At 41.1% G+C, this 17,225-nt stretch overlaps 2 protein-coding genes across 2 annotated transcripts; both read left to right on the forward strand.

Moving 5' to 3' along the window:
• The first annotated feature begins 1,201 nt into the window (after positions 1-1,201).
• LOC108213970 (uncharacterized) lies at positions 1,202-3,852 on the forward strand. The gene is made up of 3 exons (XM_017385755.2): positions 1,202-2,132; positions 2,513-2,568; positions 2,758-3,852. Exons 1-3 carry the CDS (start codon positions 1,202-1,204, stop codon positions 3,850-3,852), a joined length of 2,082 nt encoding a protein of 693 aa, XP_017241244.2.
• Positions 3,853-6,522: 2,670 nt separating this feature from the next.
• LOC135146775 (putative disease resistance RPP13-like protein 3) lies at positions 6,523-15,744 on the forward strand. The gene is made up of 2 exons (XM_064088618.1): positions 6,523-8,732; positions 15,077-15,744. Exons 1-2 carry the CDS (start codon positions 6,718-6,720, stop codon positions 15,684-15,686), a joined length of 2,625 nt encoding a protein of 874 aa, XP_063944688.1. The 5' UTR covers positions 6,523-6,717; the 3' UTR covers positions 15,687-15,744.
• The last annotated feature ends 1,481 nt before the right edge of the window (positions 15,745-17,225 follow it).

A 17,225-nucleotide genomic window follows, 5' to 3' on the forward strand; every position in this document is an offset into this window, starting at 1 on the left:
GTTTTTTTCTTGTTCGGCTATATTTTATTATTATTAACATAGATATCTTTAATATCTTCTTTTCCTTCTATTATTCAATTTATCTATTATATATGTTTATTATTTTTATATTTTGACATTTTATCCAAAAAATTCAAGTATATATTTTATCAATATTTTAATTTTAGTAATATATTTGCAGTAAATGAAAATTTGTGTACTATTACAATCTATACAATGATATTTATTATTTTAAAACTAAGAGTTCCAAATTATACTGTTCCCATCTTTGTATCATATATGAAAAAATTTCTCAGGAGTTAGATATCATTCGGGAACAAATTCAGAGTACCAAGCATTTTCATTTGATGTATTGAGTTGTTAGATGGGCTTCTCAGTTGTGTCATAAAGTAAGCATTAAGCACTTCTTTTAGTGCAGAACCTCCCTGCTGAAGAAATGCAAAAGTCAATTTGGTAATTTCAGAACACAGTAACATGGGACAGTGGGAGCATATCATATATACAGATCGATCACCGTTGGATTGTTTTCGCATTTCCAAATCAAATGTAATTATCTAGTCCTTTGGATTAATGACTTTGTAATAGTAATTGAGTAGTGTAATGAGTTGCAGGCTTTCTACCTCTCACTCCAGTTCATGGCAATGCTTTCAATAAGTCAAACATTGCATTTGGTTATAATTAAATACTAATCAGTAATCACCGTCTTAAATTAATACTCTAAGTAAACATGTTGGACTATCTGTTCATAAGTCATTATCCAGTAAAAGACAAGAGCCTGGTTGTTGTAGGAAATTTTTCCATTTGCAGGATGATCATTTTTTATTTAGAACCAGCTGATATCCTCTAAAATGACAATGCCTTGTATCTCTGAAATGTAGTATATATACATCATGCTTCAACCTTGACAAAAATCACAAATCATAAAGGCCTTCAATCTATTCCCGCCCCTCATTTCAAAAGATTATTTTTATTCCTTTTCAGTGCTATCCATTTCTTTCCTTTCCGGTCCATTAATTAAATCACCAGCCTCACTCGAAAAACAATAGAAATCCCCTTGAGTTATATAAAGCCCTCATTTCAAAAGATTTTTTTTTTTATTCCTTTCCGGTCCCTTAAATCACCCGCCTCACTCAAAACAAAAAGCCTTCAATCCGCTTCAAATTATCAAGCCATTTTTTTTCTTTTCACATGATAGACTAAAATGGTTGATGCAGCTGTATCATTTACTATTGAAAAACTTGGTGAATTTGTTACCCAACAAATTAACATTAGGACTGGAGTGAAAGATGGTATAGAGTGGCTTAGAGATGAATTGGGCTACTTGCTCATTTCTGTCAGAGCTGCAGAAGCACACCAACAACTGGATCATATTCGTCGATGGACAGAAAGCGTCAAAGAGGTTGCTAATCAAGCTGTGATTATCCTGGAGAGGTTTAGCGCCCAACAAGAAGAACATGCATCTCATGAACATGGTGGCGTTCTGGATCGTATGAGGAACTTTATCTGCATCTGCAAGAAAGAAGCCAATCTTTTTGATATCGGCAAGGAAATCCAGTCACTCAATAAAACAATCCTTAGGATAAAAAATAGGCGAGATGAGTACCGTATTACTGACATAATCACAGCCACTCCTGCTGTGCAACAGAGAAAGAGAACTGTGCTCAGAGCAGCTTCCTTTGATTACAAGGACGATGTGATTGGTTTTGAGGCTGATTATCAGACTTTGCTGGCTCAACTTGATAATCCAGATCCCTCCCTTGGCTTCATTTCCATCCACGGAATGGGGGGCCTGGGAAAGTCTACTCTTGCTAGCAAGCTGTACCACTCCAGCGAATTAAGCCATTTTAAGAGTCGCGCTTGGGTTTGTGTCTCGGAGGATTATGACATCACAAATGTTCTGAGGAAGATAATAAAGTGTTTCAACAGAGATGAACAAGATTTGTTGAACAAGATGGAAGAGGGGGAGCTGTTGCGCCACCTGCGAGAGATACTGCTAGATGGTGATCATTATCTTGCGGTGATTGATGATATATGGGATATAGAGTTTTGGAAAAGGATTAAGAATGCTTTTCCAGACAAGAAAAACGGCAGTAGAGTCATTATAACCACGCGGAACAAACTAGTTGCCAGGGGTATAGAAGACACATGTTTCATACATGAACTAAGTTTTTTGAGCAAAGAAGAGAGCCGGCAATTATTCTCTAAGAGGCAAAACCAACCCCAAACCTGGAGATGTTAGGTCAGGAGATGGTAGATAAATGTGGAGGTTTACCCCTTGCAATCGTGATCCTGAGTGGGCTATTATCGCAAACAAAGACCTACCCATTTTGGTCCAATGTGAAGGACCGGCTTTGGAGTAAGTTGAAGGGAGAGTCTTCGGAGATTCAAGAACTACTAAATTTGAGTTACGATGACTTGTCTTTCCCCATCGGACAATGTTTTCTATACCTTGCAAGGTACCCTGAAGACCATACTATCCCAGTTTTTAAGTTAAAGCTGTTATGGATTGCAGAGGAATTTGTTGAGGAACAAGATGGAGTACACGTGGAGGATGTAGCTGACGATTATGTAAATGAGCTTATTAATCGCAATATGATTCAGATAGAACTCCAGACAGCGGATGGATGAGTTTTGGAGTGCAAGATCCATGATCTTGTACGTGATCTCTTCATAAAGAAGGCGAGCGAGCAGAAGATACTAGGAACTTTTGACTCAAGTAAAAATCATACAAATCCCATACGTTGGTTGCAAGGACAGGCACGTCATGCAATCTACAACGGAATTGGTGAGTACTTTAAATTACTTGGGCCTAATTCTGATAGTTTAAATTTGCGCTCATTAGCATTAACTACTCAAACTGCTAGCCTCGAATTAGAGGAAATAAAGTTGATGTACACGAGATTCCAATATCTAACTACTCAAACTGCTAGCCTCGAAATAGAGGAAATAAAGTTGATGTACACGAGATTCCAATATCTCAAAGTGCTGGACTTGACCAGTGTGCATGATTCGAAGGGGATACCAGAAGAAATAGGAGATTTAGTTCTCCTCAAGTTCTTGAGCTTAATGGGCAGTCCTTACTCTCGTGAAGCTTTAGTGATTCCTCCAAGTATAGGCAAATTGAAAAGGTTACAAACTTTGCATGCTTCAGACTATGGCATATATGTATTTCCAAAAGAGATATGTGAGCTTAAGGAATTAAGGCATATAATCTTTTATGGAAATCAAGGGAACTTGAATATTGGCAGCGACCAGACGAAGCTCCAAACCATAAGTGAAATAAAGCATAAGGAATGGTGCCATATTGATACCAATAATTGGACCAATCTCCATACACTTGTAATTTCAGGAGAATATCATGGTGAAGAAGAATCTAGTTTGGAGTCCATGGAAAATTTAACAAGTCTCAGAACATTAGTCCTCGTACATTTTGGTTTTATTTCAACAATGCAGCCACTTTCGTCTTGCAAACACCTCAACAAGGCCGCCTTGTGGTGTAGGATAAAAGATGTAGCAGAACTAAGTTTTCTGCCAGATTCAATCACTGATTTAACACTGAATCTTAGTGGTTCCACCGAAGATCCGATGCCCATTCTGGGGAGTTTGTCCAATCTTACCTCCCTTTGGTTGCATGAATGTGGAGACAAATTGGTTTTCGGTGCATATACGTTTCCATGTCTACAATTCTTAAAAATACAACCCGCTGGTGGTCTGTTTCAACTTGAAGTCGATGATGGAGCTCTGCCTTCTTTACGAGCTTTTACATTATATTATCATTATGAGATGGCTGAGATTCCGCCACGACTTCTGTCTCTTCCCCCTGCACCAGAATTTAGTGGCCATTTGTGGTAGATAGTCATACCCCTTTCAGTTCAATATTTTTTTATGTTTCACTTTGATATTGCCAATTGCGTTTCGGGGATATACTTGTGATCGTTTCATACAGAAGTCTCGTCATTTGTCATTATACTTATTCATTTAAGCCTATCTGCAAGTGTGTTCTATATATCCAACGACTTAACAGAATATGTTTACAGGGCAACAAGTAGTTATTGAAAACATATAGTTAGTGGGAAAAATTGTTTTTAACTAATAAATAAGTTTTTCCTCAGCTTTTATTAAATGCACAAATTCTTATTTTCAACAAATATAATCAAGTTTAGGGTACTTTAAATTAGTTAAGTTTCTTATAAAAAGGATAAGCTACATATATGTACTATCATACCTCTTATATGGAGTTACGTAGCACACCATTATAAATATATACATAATATATATTCTATTATATTTTTTATTAAATATAATTGCAAATTTTGATTATTAAATAGAAAACGAAGTTATACAATTTTTTTATTCCAAATATCATCTTAAATTATGCAATATCTCAACATGATTCTATAACAGAATAATAATCATCCAGAATTATTCTGTTGTAGAATTAGTTTCGAAAATATACTTTTTTTAATCAAATTTTAAGTGTTAAATTACTTAAAATAGATTTATTTTATAGCATTCTATATTGGAATCACGTTTTATATGTATTTTATAACAAAATTTATAATAAAATTGATGATTTATAGTGGCGCACTATGTAACTCCATATAAGGAGTCTCTCTCGAATGTTGGCCTTAATATGTTATCGTAAAAAAAGAGTCCGTGAATTTCAATCAAGTCGGCAGACGTTGATATCAACTAACATATTATTTGATTATTTGAAAGAATAATTTAAAATCATGTACTAAACAAATTACCAAATTTCAATTATTAATACCAACCGAATTATAAATATAACGTTATTATAATTAAAATATTTAATAAAGATCATATATTAATTCTTAAAAAGTTACTCCCTACTTTTTCTGTTTGCTTTTATCACGTTTGCCAACATACACTTTTGAACGTTAATATCTTTAATTTCGCATTAGTATTAAATATAAAAACTTCACCGTATTAAAGTACTCGTGAATACGAATCCAACAAGATCACTCATGACTATATTTACTTTTATAGATTAAACGTAAATTAGTAATTTGTCTCGTGTTATGAACAATCCCGACATTTCAAACGAGAAAAGTAAATGGAAATGGAGGGAGTACAATATTGTGCCTCTTACATGGCTGCAATTTTAATTATAAGGAGGGCCAAGTATTCGACACAAGATTACAGATATAATTCAGATAGAACAACGGACTGGGGCTGGACGAGTTTTGGAGGACAAGGTCCATGATCTTGTATGTGACGTTGTCATACAGAAGGCCATGGAGCAGAAGATACTCACCAGGAAGTCGCATCTCAGAGGGTGTAATGTAATTTTATATCAGTTGTATAACTTTAATATAGACAAACTATCAATTATATAACTTGATGTCTCCATGATTTTATAGTATTATCAGTGTTCTAAAAGGCGTCGTCTGAGACACCGGAAATATCAGGAAGAGGAGAAGAAAATGAGTACAGTCGTGAGTTTATAGCTAATTTAACAAGTCTCCGAACATCAGTCTTCTTGGTGGAATATAACATCTCTTCCTCTGGTGTTATGTCTTCATTGTAGAATATGCACATCATCGCACGGCTTATAAAGCTAATTTAATAAATAATTGATTAACTGATGTCACCCTAGTTGTAAGAAATCAATTCTGCCTTTTGTGATATTTGATTACTTTTTGATTGATTATTTTCTCAGTATATCACAGCTTGTTGTGTGGATGTTGCAGAAGTTTCGATGTTCAGTTCACCTATCCTGACCCTATTTTTACATGATCTCTCTGGAGGTTTTGGTTATTCAATAAATAATTGATTTACTGATGCCAATGTAGATGTAAGAATTTGATTCTATCTTTTGTGATTTGATTATTTTCTTTAATAAAGTAGTCTCTGCCCTTGTAAAATTTATAAGGCTTAACAAGAAGAAGCTTGCTACAGCCTAAAAGCAAGAATTGATTGAATAATGGTAGGGCTCCATAACCACTAAATGGGCCATCAGCCTGGAAGCTTATCACTATATGCTCCATTCATACAGATTCCCTTCATTTCAGCCATATCACAAACTACAGTTTCTTGTTTTACTTTACAGACAAGAATGGTTGGTGCAGCTGCAGTATCGTTTACCATCGGAAGACTTGCTGAATTTTTTTCCCAACAAGTTAACATTTGGGCTGGAGTGAAAGATGGTATAAAGTGGCTTAAAGATTAGTGGCTTAAATATATTAATATATATTATAGCTAAGTATTTAAATATACATTATTAATCCGCTTATTGACCGCTCAAAATTCCACTTAAACATCCATGACCGTTTAAGTGTTACAAGATCCTCCCGCCTCTTAGAACCGATTAACGCTTTTTATAACACCGAGTAACATATCTGCATGAATGTGTACATGGAAAGCCACATTACAGGTGGAGAGGCTCAATCTCAGTATTTCAATAAATAATTGATTTACTGATGCCATCCTAGATGTAAGAATTTAATTCTATCTCTTTTGATTTGATTATTTTTTTTAATAAAGTAGTCTCTGCATATCAATTATATCTTTTGTGATTGATTATTTTTCTTTGATAAAGTAGTCCCTGCTTGTACAAAAAAGAAAAAGTAAACCACTAAATGGGCCATAGCCTGGAACTGTGGAAGCTTATCACTATATGCCCCATTCATACAGATTCCCTTCATTTTAGCCATATCACAAACTACAGTTTCTTGTTTTACTTTGCAGAGAAGAATGGTTGATGCAGCTGTATCGTTTGCCATCGAAAAACTTCATGAATTTGTTTCCAAGCAAGTTAACATTAGGATCGGAGTGAAAGATGGAATAGAGTGGCTTAAAGATGAGTTAGGCTACCTGCTTATCTCTGTAAGAGCCGCAGAAGCACACCAGGATAAGGATCATATCCGTCGATGGACAGACAGCGTCAAAGATGTTGCTAATCAGGCGGTTATTATCCTGGAGAGGTTTAGCGCTCAACAAGAACAACATGCTGCAGATGAGCAAGGTGGTGTTCTGGAATGTATGCGGAGACTTATCTGCATTTGCAAAAAAGAAGCCAATCTTTATGATATCGGTAAGGATATCGAGTCCCTGAAAGAAAAAATCATTGTCATCAAGAGTAGGCGAGACGAATACCATATTAACGACATAATCATAGCCACTCCAAGAGTGCAGAAGAGAAGGAGAACATTGCTCAGAGCAGCTTCTTTCGACCACGAGAAGGATGTGGTTGGTTTTGAGGTTGATTATCAGACGTTGTTGGCTCAACTTGATAATCAAGATTCCTCCCTTGGCTTCATCTCCATTCACGGAATGGGGGGCCTGGGCAAGTCTACTCTTGCTAGTAAGCTGTACCACTCCAGCGAATTAAGCCATTTTAAAAGTCGTGCTTGGGTTTGTGTCTCCGAGGATTATGACAACAAACTTGTTCTGAGGAAGATTATAAACTGTTTCAAGGGGGATGACCGAGATTTGTTGAGCAAGATGGAAGAGGTGGAGTTGTTGGGGCACCTGCGAAAGATACTTCTAGAAGGTGATCACTATCTTGTGGTGATTGATGATATATGGGATGTAGATTTTTGGAAAAAGATCAAAAGTGCTTTCCCAGACAAGAAAAACGGAAGTAGAGTCATTATAACCACGCGGAATAAACTAGTTGCCGAGGGTGTAGAAGACACATGTTTCATCCATGAACTAAGTTTTTTAAGCAAAGACGAGAGCTGGAAATTGTTCTGTAAGAGAGCAAAACCAACCCCAAACCTGGAGATGTTAGGTAAGGAGATGGTTGATAAATGTGGAGGTTTACCCCTTGCAATCGTGATCCTGAGTGGGCTATTATTGCAAAAAAAGACCTACCAATTTTGGTCCAATGTGAAGGACCAGCTTTGGAGAAAGTTGAAGGGCGAGTCTTCAGAGATTCAAGAACTACTAAATTTGAGTTATGATGACTTGTCTTTCAACATGAGACAGTGTTTTCTGTACCTTGCAAGGTACCCTGAAGACCATACTATCCAAGTGTCCAAGTTAAAGCTTTTATGGATTGCAGAGGAATTTGTTGAGAAACGAGATGGAGAATACATGGAGGATGTCGCTGAGGATTATGTAAATGAGCTTATTAATCGGAATATGATTCAGATAGAACTACAGACAGTGGATGGTCAAGTTTTGGTGTTCAAGATCCATGATCTTGTACGTGATCTTGTCATAGAGAAGGCCAGGGAGCAGAAGATACTGGGAATTTTTGATCCAAGTCAACAACATCCAGATCCCATACATTTGTTGCAAGGACAGGCACGTCATGCAATCTACAATGGAATTGGTGAGTACTTGAAATTACTTGGGCCTAACTCTGATGATTTGAATTTGCGATCATTAGCTGTAACTAGTGAAATTGATAAAATCAAAGTAGAGGAAGTAAAGTTGATGTACACGAGATTCCATTATCTCAAAGTGCTCGACTTGACCAGTGTGCATGGTTCTGAGGGGATACCAGAAGCAGTAGGAGATTTAGTTCTCCTAAAGTTCTTGGGCTTAATGGGTGGTGATAAAAGAAAAGATATAGTGATCCCTTCAAGTATAGGCAAATTGAAAAGTTTACAAACTTTGCATGGTTTAGACTGGCCCGATAATGAATTCGAATTTCCTAAAGAGATAAGTGAGCTTAAGGAGTTAAAGCATATAATCTTTCATGGAAATGAAGGGAATTTGAATATTGGCCGCGACCAGACGAAACTCCAAACTATAAGTACCTGTTATAGCCAAATTTGGCTAGGTCCTTGTTGGGCCAAGTATGTACTTAGTTTAACTAAGTAAGACATGAATTGGGCTAAGAGTCCTATATAAAGGAAGGACGCGTCCTCCTGCTTATAAAGGGAGGACGCGACCGACCCTTGAAGAGACTAGTCTGAACGGAAGGGCGCAGCCCTCCGTGACGCGACTGATCCGCCGATGTTGCGTATCTTAATGAAGAGGACGCGTCCTCCGCGTCGGAAGGAGGGATGTGTCCTCCAGGTCACACGTGTCCCATGAAGAGGACGCGTCCTCCTGCTTATAAGGGGAGGATGCGATCGACCCTTGGTGTTGCGTGAAGAGGAGGCGTCCTCCTGCTTATAAAGGGAGGATGCGACCGACCCTTGGTGTTGCTTGAAAAGGACGCGTCCTCCGAGTCACAAGGAGGGACGCCTTACTTGAGAGTGTTGATGGAGAGACGCGACCGACCTCCGTCCACCCACGTCTTGTAATATGTGGAGGAGGGCACGCCCTCTTCGGAGGTGACCGAGGGGCGCGTCCCTTGCAAGAAGTTGACAATGAGATGAAGACCAAGGGCGTGCCTTTAACGGGGTGTCCTCGCCTCCCTGGGGGCGCGACCTCATGTTAAAGAAGGACCTGTCTGATGTGTTGTAAGAAGGCTCTTCTTATGGGAGAGTGTACATTCGCTGAGACAACCCTTCCGAGGGAGACGAAGACCGTCCCTCCGGGGATAGGAAGACCTACCCCTCCGGGGGGGATATGACGACCCCTCCGGGGGATACGACGACTCTTCCGAGGTGTTGTAGCCGTTTTTGTATATCATGTGGAGGGGAGGACGCGCCCTCCCTAGACATGGCCCGGGAGGTGCGGTCTCTTGTCCAGTAAGGAGGATTGAAGACAAGATAAGGGAAGGACGCGCCCTCCCCAGACATGGCCCGGGAGGTGCGGTCTCTTGTCCAGTAAACAGGGATGAAGACGGGAATTGGGAAGGACACGTCCTCCCTATCAGGGCGCGTCCTTTGACTCAGAAGAGGCATAGTTATGAAATACATGATGAAAGAAAGAGGATGAGTGAGTCTCCGTGACGACCCTTCCGAGGGATATGAAGACTAGTTACCAAGCTCATTTGGTAGTTATCAGGCTCATCTGATAGTTCCCGGGCTCATCCGGGCATGATCTACAATCCTCAATCCTGCTATCTGCCGAGTTAACCCTCATGTGGGGGCTTGAGGTGATCATGGCTCTTGAAGGCCCTCCGGGGTAACACGAAGGCCGATCATATGTCTGGATCCTGTATTCTGGTGAGTTAGCCCTCATCGGGGGATTGAGACGATCGTGTAATTCGGCTCCTTGTCTACCTTGTTTGAAGATGAAGACCTCACCGAGAGGTGAGGACGTGTCCCTGCACCTCGAGGGGTTAGTCATGGCTCCCCCAGATAACTTCTCCATAAGAGTCGTGGTAGATGCTATCTCTCGTACTGGAGATATCGTTGAATCCGTGATCTATTTGGATTAGGAGTCTGAGGTAGTCATACTCAAGACTAATTCTAACAGGAGTAGGATTCTCCAAGATGGGCCTTCGGCCTATCTCCGACCTTATCGCCAAGAGGCCTAGTCCTGATCAAACTAGGACTCCTGGTTCCATAGAACTACGTACGGCTTGATCCCCTATAAATATAGGGGTACGTAGGCACATTGGGGGATCATGAGTTGAGAGCACGTGAGACCAACTCAAAACCCTAATCTCAGCCACCCCCTAAAACAAACAACCACCACTCTCCGGCGACCAAAACCACCGTCACGGATCTTGATTCCGGCCGTGAACCTCATCTTTGTTGATTACCAAATTCCTCTATCAACAAATTGGCGCTAGAAGGAGGGGCTATTCAAGATCTTCATCTTAGGAGGAAGAGATGTCACACGACGGAGATTCGCACGTAGAGGAGGAGCGTTTTCCGGCAGGGCGATGGCTAGAGCACAAAAGAGGAGGAGACCTTCATCTACTTTTTCAGAAAAAGGACGATATCTCCATCGGGAGTTTGAAGGAGGACGATCATCAACTAAATTCTAGGAGGTAACCTAATGTGCGAACAAGGTATTCTGGACCGGGGAGTCAGCGAAGGATGCGATTTTCGGAGACTTGACACCTACGAAGAGGGTACGCCTCCCCCGGAGAGAGTACACCTCCCCCGGAAAGAGTACACCTCCCCTGACAGGGTACGCCTGCAGGTGATGTGGTGTCTGACGACCACCGTGAGGAATGCATCCCTTGACACCTACGAAGAGGGTACGCCTCCCCCGGACAGGGTACACCTCCCCCGGATAGAGTACACCTCCCCAGGACAGGGTACACCTCCCTCTGACAGGGTACACCTCCAAGTGATGTGGTGCTCGACTACCACCGTGAGGAATGAATTCCCTGACACCTCCGAAGAAGGCGCACCTCCGGGTAAGATTCTCACAATGCTTTCGCATGTTATTGCTAACAAGTCTGTTGTGGTTTGAGTCTTTACGAGAAGGAGATCGCCTCCCTGGAAGCCTCAACGGTTTTCTGAAGGGGCGCGCCCTCCCCAGAGCAAGTAATTTGAGGTTCGCGAGAGGCGCATGTTGGAGGCCTGACCACGTGTGATGATATGAACGGGAAGGTTACGAAGGGCGAGCTATTGAGATGGAACCTAGCTCGAAAAGTCGTAAGGGTGCGCGCCTTCCCCTGACCGGGCGCGCCCTCAGGTAAATACTAAACTCCCCCAGTATTTGGTTCCCTAAGACTACTACATGTGTAAATTCACAGGTAATATGGTGTTACCTTTATGAGGAATACACCTCTTCGCCGTGAGGAGTAGTCGCACTTTCCTCCAACAAGACGCGCCCTCCTAAAGGGGTACGCCATATCCAACCAGTATTCTATCAAGAGAACGAATTGCGCGCCTCCCTCTGACAGGGCGCGCCCTCTGGTATGTCTGATGCATTAATTGCTTCATATGATACTTTGTGAAGACAAACATACTCAGGAAGGAGCTCACTAGTCTTGAAGAGGTCACGTCCCTCCCTAGGGCGCGTCCTCTCGGAAGTACTCATCACTTGAGGAAGCACATGAGGGCGCGCCCCCAGGATAATAATGTTGAGAAGGGAGATGCTTCAAAGACGCGCCTCCTCCTAGTTGGACGCACCCCGAGTTCCAAGGTCATGTTTCCAGGGTTGATAATTTGGGAGGACGCGTCTTCCCCTAACAGGGCGCGTCGTGAGGTAACACTGACCATCAGTATTAAGTCGTATACATGATAAAGTGCAGGTCAAGTCTAACATGCTAAAGGAGCTGTCCATCTTGATGAGGGCGCGCCCTCCGTTCTACGGGAACGTAGCATGATACCTGCAAGGTCTTTGATTAAGGTACACTTAAGGCCTTTCAAAGGTTACCAAATTATCCATGACTAGCTCTGGGTACTATGAATTTTAACCATCCATGATACGCTCTGGATGTCATCCACGATTTACTCTGGATGCTATGATTATTTACGTGTCCATGATACGCTCTGGATACTATATTTGCGCATCCATAATACGCTCTGGACATTATACTTGCGCATCCATGATACGCTCTGGATCTTACATATTCATGATATGCTCTGGATAACAGTTTATACTATTAATTCCCCATTGAGCTATTAGCTCTGGGACCCGTGCGATGCACCGGAGCTTTTTTAAACCACGATAAGATTCGTGATGCCTCGTATGGGATGATGTATGGACTAGGGAGTGGTCCTTTTGAATTTCTTAAGCAAGTGATTCACGCGTGAAAAAGTAAAGCTGCGCCAAAGGCCGCGCCCTCTACTTAATCCTTGGAAAAGATCAAAAGAGCCTTACAAGTAAGGCTGCGCCCTCTGCTTATACAGTCCTTGAAAGAAAAGAAATATTGCAAGGCAGCGCCATCAGCCGCGCCCTCTGCTTAGGTAATTCTTTAACAAAAAGAATTAAAAGGGGTCATGTTATAACTAGGCGGCGCCATTCTGTAAGTCGCGCCTTATATTTACTATTCCCAGATACCATGGACACAGTAAGGCTGAAAAAAAAGCCACAAACCTTCGCACAGCGAAGGCGCGCCCTTCTTTTGTTGAAGTTCATTGGCGCGAATGTTATGGTTGAATGTGTCATTTGGAAGGAATAAGCGAAGCTGCGCCACTGTCAACGACAGATAGGCCGCGCCCCCTGTTTTCTTTTGTCTACATAAAGATTGCTTATTATTTATGAACACATCAAGAAGACGCGACAGCCTCATGCTTAGCAACTTTGCTAAATGATCAAAGACACCGACATTATATACATGCAAGGCTTGTGCACAGCCTGCATCTTGGAATGTCGAGGAATAGAAGTGGCTTACGTCACGCCTCTATGCGCGGACGCGCTCTCGGAAGAGGATGTGTGGTATGGAGTAAAAATTTCCCTGATATCTCCAATATCAAGAAAATTTGGGGAGTACTTGTTATAGCCAAATTTGGCTAGGTCCTTGTTGGGCCAAGTATGTACTTAGTTTAACTAAGTAAGACATGAATTGGGCTAAGAGTCCTATATAAAGGAAGGACGCGTCCTCCTGCTTATAAAGGGAGGACGCGACCGACCCTTGAAGAGACTAGTCTGAACGGAAGGGCGCAGCCCTCCGTGACGCGACTGATCCGCCGATGTTGCGTATCTTAATGAAGAGGACGCGTCCTCCGCGTCGGAAGGAGGGATGTGTCCTCCAGGTCACACGTGTCCCATGAAGAGGACGCGTCCTCCTGCTTATAAGGGGAGGATGCGATCGACCCTTGGTGTTGCGTGAAGAGGAGGCGTCCTCCTGCTTATAAAGGGAGGATGCGACCGACCCTTGGTGTTGCTTGAAAAGGACGCGTCCTCCGAGTCACAAGGAGGGACGCCTTACTTGAGAGTGTTGATGGAGAGACGCGACCGACCTCCGTCCACCCACGTCTTGTAATATGTGGAGGAGGGCACGCCCTCTTCGGAGGTGACCGAGGGGCGCGTCCCTTGCAAGAAGTTGACAATGAGATGAAGACCAAGGGCGTGCCTTTAACGGGGTGTCCTCGCCTCCCTGGGGGCGCGACCTCATGTTAAAGAAGGACCTGTCTGATGTGTTGTAAGAAGGCTCTTCTTATGGGAGAGTGTACATTCGCTGAGACAACCCTTCCGAGGGAGACGAAGACCGTCCCTCCGGGGATAGGAAGACCTACCCCTCCGGGGGGGATATGACGACCCCTCCGGGGGATACGACGACTCTTCCGAGGTGTTGTAGCCGTTTTTGTATATCATGTGGAGGGGAGGACGCGCCCTCCCTAGACATGGCCCGGGAGGTGCGGTCTCTTGTCCAGTAAGGAGGATTGAAGACAAGATAAGGGAAGGACGCGCCCTCCCCAGACATGGCCCGGGAGGTGCGGTCTCTTGTCCAGTAAACAGGGATGAAGACGGGAATTGGGAAGGACACGTCCTCCCTATCAGGGCGCGTCCTTTGACTCAGAAGAGGCATAGTTATGAAATACATGATGAAAGAAAGAGGATGAGTGAGTCTCCGTGACGACCCTTCCGAGGGATATGAAGACTAGTTACCAAGCTCATTTGGTAGTTATCAGGCTCATCTGATAGTTCCCGGGCTCATCCGGGCATGATCTACAATCCTCAATCCTGCTATCTGCCGAGTTAACCCTCGTGTGGGGGCTTGAGGTGATCATGGCTCTTGAAGGCCCTCCGGGGTAACACGAAGGCCGATCATATGTCTGGATCCTGTATTCTGGTGAGTTAGCCCTCATCGGGGGATTGAGACGATCGTGTAATTCGGCTCCTTGTCTACCTTGTTTGAAGATGAAGACCTCACCGAGAGGTGAGGACGTGTCCCTGCACCTCGAGGGGTTAGTCATGGCTCCCCCAGATAACTTCTCCATAAGAGTCGTGGTAGATGCTATCTCTCGTACTGGAGATATCGTTGAATCCGTGATCTATTTGGATTAGGAGTCTGAGGTAGTCATACTCAAGACTAATTCTAACAGGAGTAGGATTCTCCAAGATGGGCCTTCGGCCTATCTCCGACCTTATCGCCAAGAGGCCTAGTCCTGATCAAACTAGGACTCCTGGTTCCATAGAACTACGTACGGCTTGATCCCCTATAAATATAGGGGTACGTAGGCACATTGGGGGATCATGAGTTGAGAGCACGTGAGACCAACTCAAAACCCTAATCTCAGCCACCCCCTAAAACAAACAACCACCACTCTCCGGCGACCAAAACCACCGTCACGGATCTTGATTCCGGCCGTGAACCTCATCTTTGTTGATTACCAAATTCCTCTATCAACAGTACCATAAAGTATAAGGAATGGTGCCATATTGATACCAATAAATGGACCAATCTCCATACACTTGTAATCTCAGAAGAAGAAGATAGTTATGAAGAAGAAGAATATAGTTTGGAGTCTATAGCAAATTTAACAAGTCTCAGAACATTAGTCCTCCTACTATATGGTGTTATTTCAACAATGCAACCGCTTTCATCTTGCAAACATCTCAACAAGTTGGTGTTGTTGTGTAAGATAAAAGATCTAGCAGAAGTAAATTTTCTGCCAGATTCAGTTACTGATTTAACACTATCAGTTACCGCTTCCACAGAAGATCCGATGCCCATCCTGGGGAGTTTGTCCAATCTTACCTCCATTTGGTTAATGAACTGTGGAGACAAAATGGTTTGCGGTGCAGATGCGTTTCCATGTCTACAATTCTTACGAATACAACCCGCCACTGGTGCTCTGTTTGAACTTGAAGTTGATGACGGAGCTCTGCCTTCTTTAAGAGCTTTTACATTAGAGCGCCTGCCTTTTTTAAGAGCTTTTTTATTGAATGCTGACAGGGATATGATTCCGCGAAGATTAAAGTCTCTTCCTGATGTACCGGATTTCCAACAATATTTATTGTAAATTACAAATAAAGGCAATTATATGTTGAAGGGATCCTATTTTCATAAATTTTCTATCATTTCTGTTTAAGGATGTCATATGTTTTAATTTGTTGAAGAATTCCTTTAATTTCATAAAGGAGTAAATTACAAGGATATGGCTAAATTTTACACCGATTTGCATAATTGTGGCTGAATTTTAAAAATAGCAAAAAGGTGGTCATCATTTGATTCTGGTTTCTAATTTGTTGACGGCCGTTACGGACGTTAAAAATCAGCCGCTAATTTGAACTTGAAGTTGATGACGGAGCTCTGCCTTCTTTAAGAGCTTTTACATTGGATGATGATATTGAAATGGATAGGCTTGAGATACCGCTACGACTATCGTCTCTTCCTCGTGTACCATATTTATATACTTATATATGAGTTTTTTTTTTTTTTGAAAGGAATATTTATATATGAGTTATTATTGACTTTTGATACTAACCTATTTATTAGACATTAATATATATTCATCAATATATATTAATCTCATAAAAATAAATATATGAAATTCTCTAACACCATAACCTAGTTGATCTTTATTCTTCTTATTGTACTTTAAATTTTGAATTTTTGAGACACATTTCACCACATAAATATATATATGAAATTATAGGGTGTGAATAGGTGTTATGGCTAATATATTCAATTTTTATAAGTTATCAAACAATTAACTGACAGCTTACTATTAAGATTCAAGATAAATTGTAAGTTAGCTAACAATGAATATACAATGCAAAGCAGTATAAACAGTAAGCTAAGAACACAGAGAATTTTAGTCAGGTTTAAAAAATTCTCAGGTTTGACCACCAACCGTATTGGTTATATTATTAATCATTGAAATATTAAAATTATAATACTTCCTCCGTCCCATTTTAATTGTCACATTTCTATTTCTATCGGTCAAATTGACTAATCTTTGACCAGAGATTATAAATCATTCTTTCATTATTTTAAAAAATTGAAAATTACATCTTAAAGTAGATTAAAAGTTATTTCCGGTGACATATATTTTTAATTTTTCAATTGATAAAATATTAATAAATCTCAGTCAAACTTTGGTCAATTTGATCGGCACAAAAACAAAGGCGACAACTAAAATGGGACGGAAGGAGTATTAAATAATATAACTCCATTCAACCCATGTTCCTGTTATTAGCTTGCTGAAATTTCTGAACTCTGAACCAAAAGCTCTCTAAGACCTATACTTCACAAGCATATTGTTCTCTAGCCAACTAGTTCCCTTGTGTACAAGCTGGATACACAGCAACAAAACACTTACACCTTGAACAATACAATATAAGTGAATGAATACAACTGAAACTATAAACTCTCAATATAAGTATATACAAATATAAATATTATAGCTCAAAAGAAAGATTTCACAGATTCGTGTGTTGTATTTCTGAAACTTGGTGTGTGTTCTTGTAACTCTCAAAGAAAACACACTCAAATATTAATACATAGTCCACTAACAGTCATATTCCAACAAATTATTAACGCTTTTGATTATAACAAT

Source organism: Daucus carota, chromosome 3, assembly GCF_001625215.2.
Source record: "Daucus carota subsp. sativus chromosome 3, DH1 v3.0, whole genome shotgun sequence".
Lineage (NCBI taxonomy): Eukaryota > Viridiplantae > Streptophyta > Magnoliopsida > Apiales > Apiaceae > Daucus > Daucus carota.

What these genes read in the sequence shown, in the direction of transcription:
- LOC108213970 (XM_017385755.2), top strand. Translation starts at nt 1,202, where the DNA reads ATGGTTGATGCAGCTGTATCATTTACTATTGAAAAACTTGGTGAATTT. An exon ending in GAACAAACTAGTTGCCAGGG is followed by an intron (nt 2,133 to 2,512) that starts GTATAGAAGACA and finishes TATGGATTGCAG; the next exon opens with AGGAATTTGTTGAGGAACAA. An exon ending in AGGATGTAGCTGACGATTAT is followed by an intron (nt 2,569 to 2,757) that starts GTAAATGAGCTT and finishes TTGCAAGGACAG; the next exon opens with GCACGTCATGCAATCTACAA.
- LOC135146775 (XM_064088618.1), top strand. Translation starts at nt 6,718, where the DNA reads ATGGTTGATGCAGCTGTATCGTTTGCCATCGAAAAACTTCATGAATTT. An exon ending in AAACTCCAAACTATAAGTAC is followed by an intron (nt 8,733 to 15,076) that starts CTGTTATAGCCA and finishes TATCAACAGTAC; the next exon opens with CATAAAGTATAAGGAATGGT.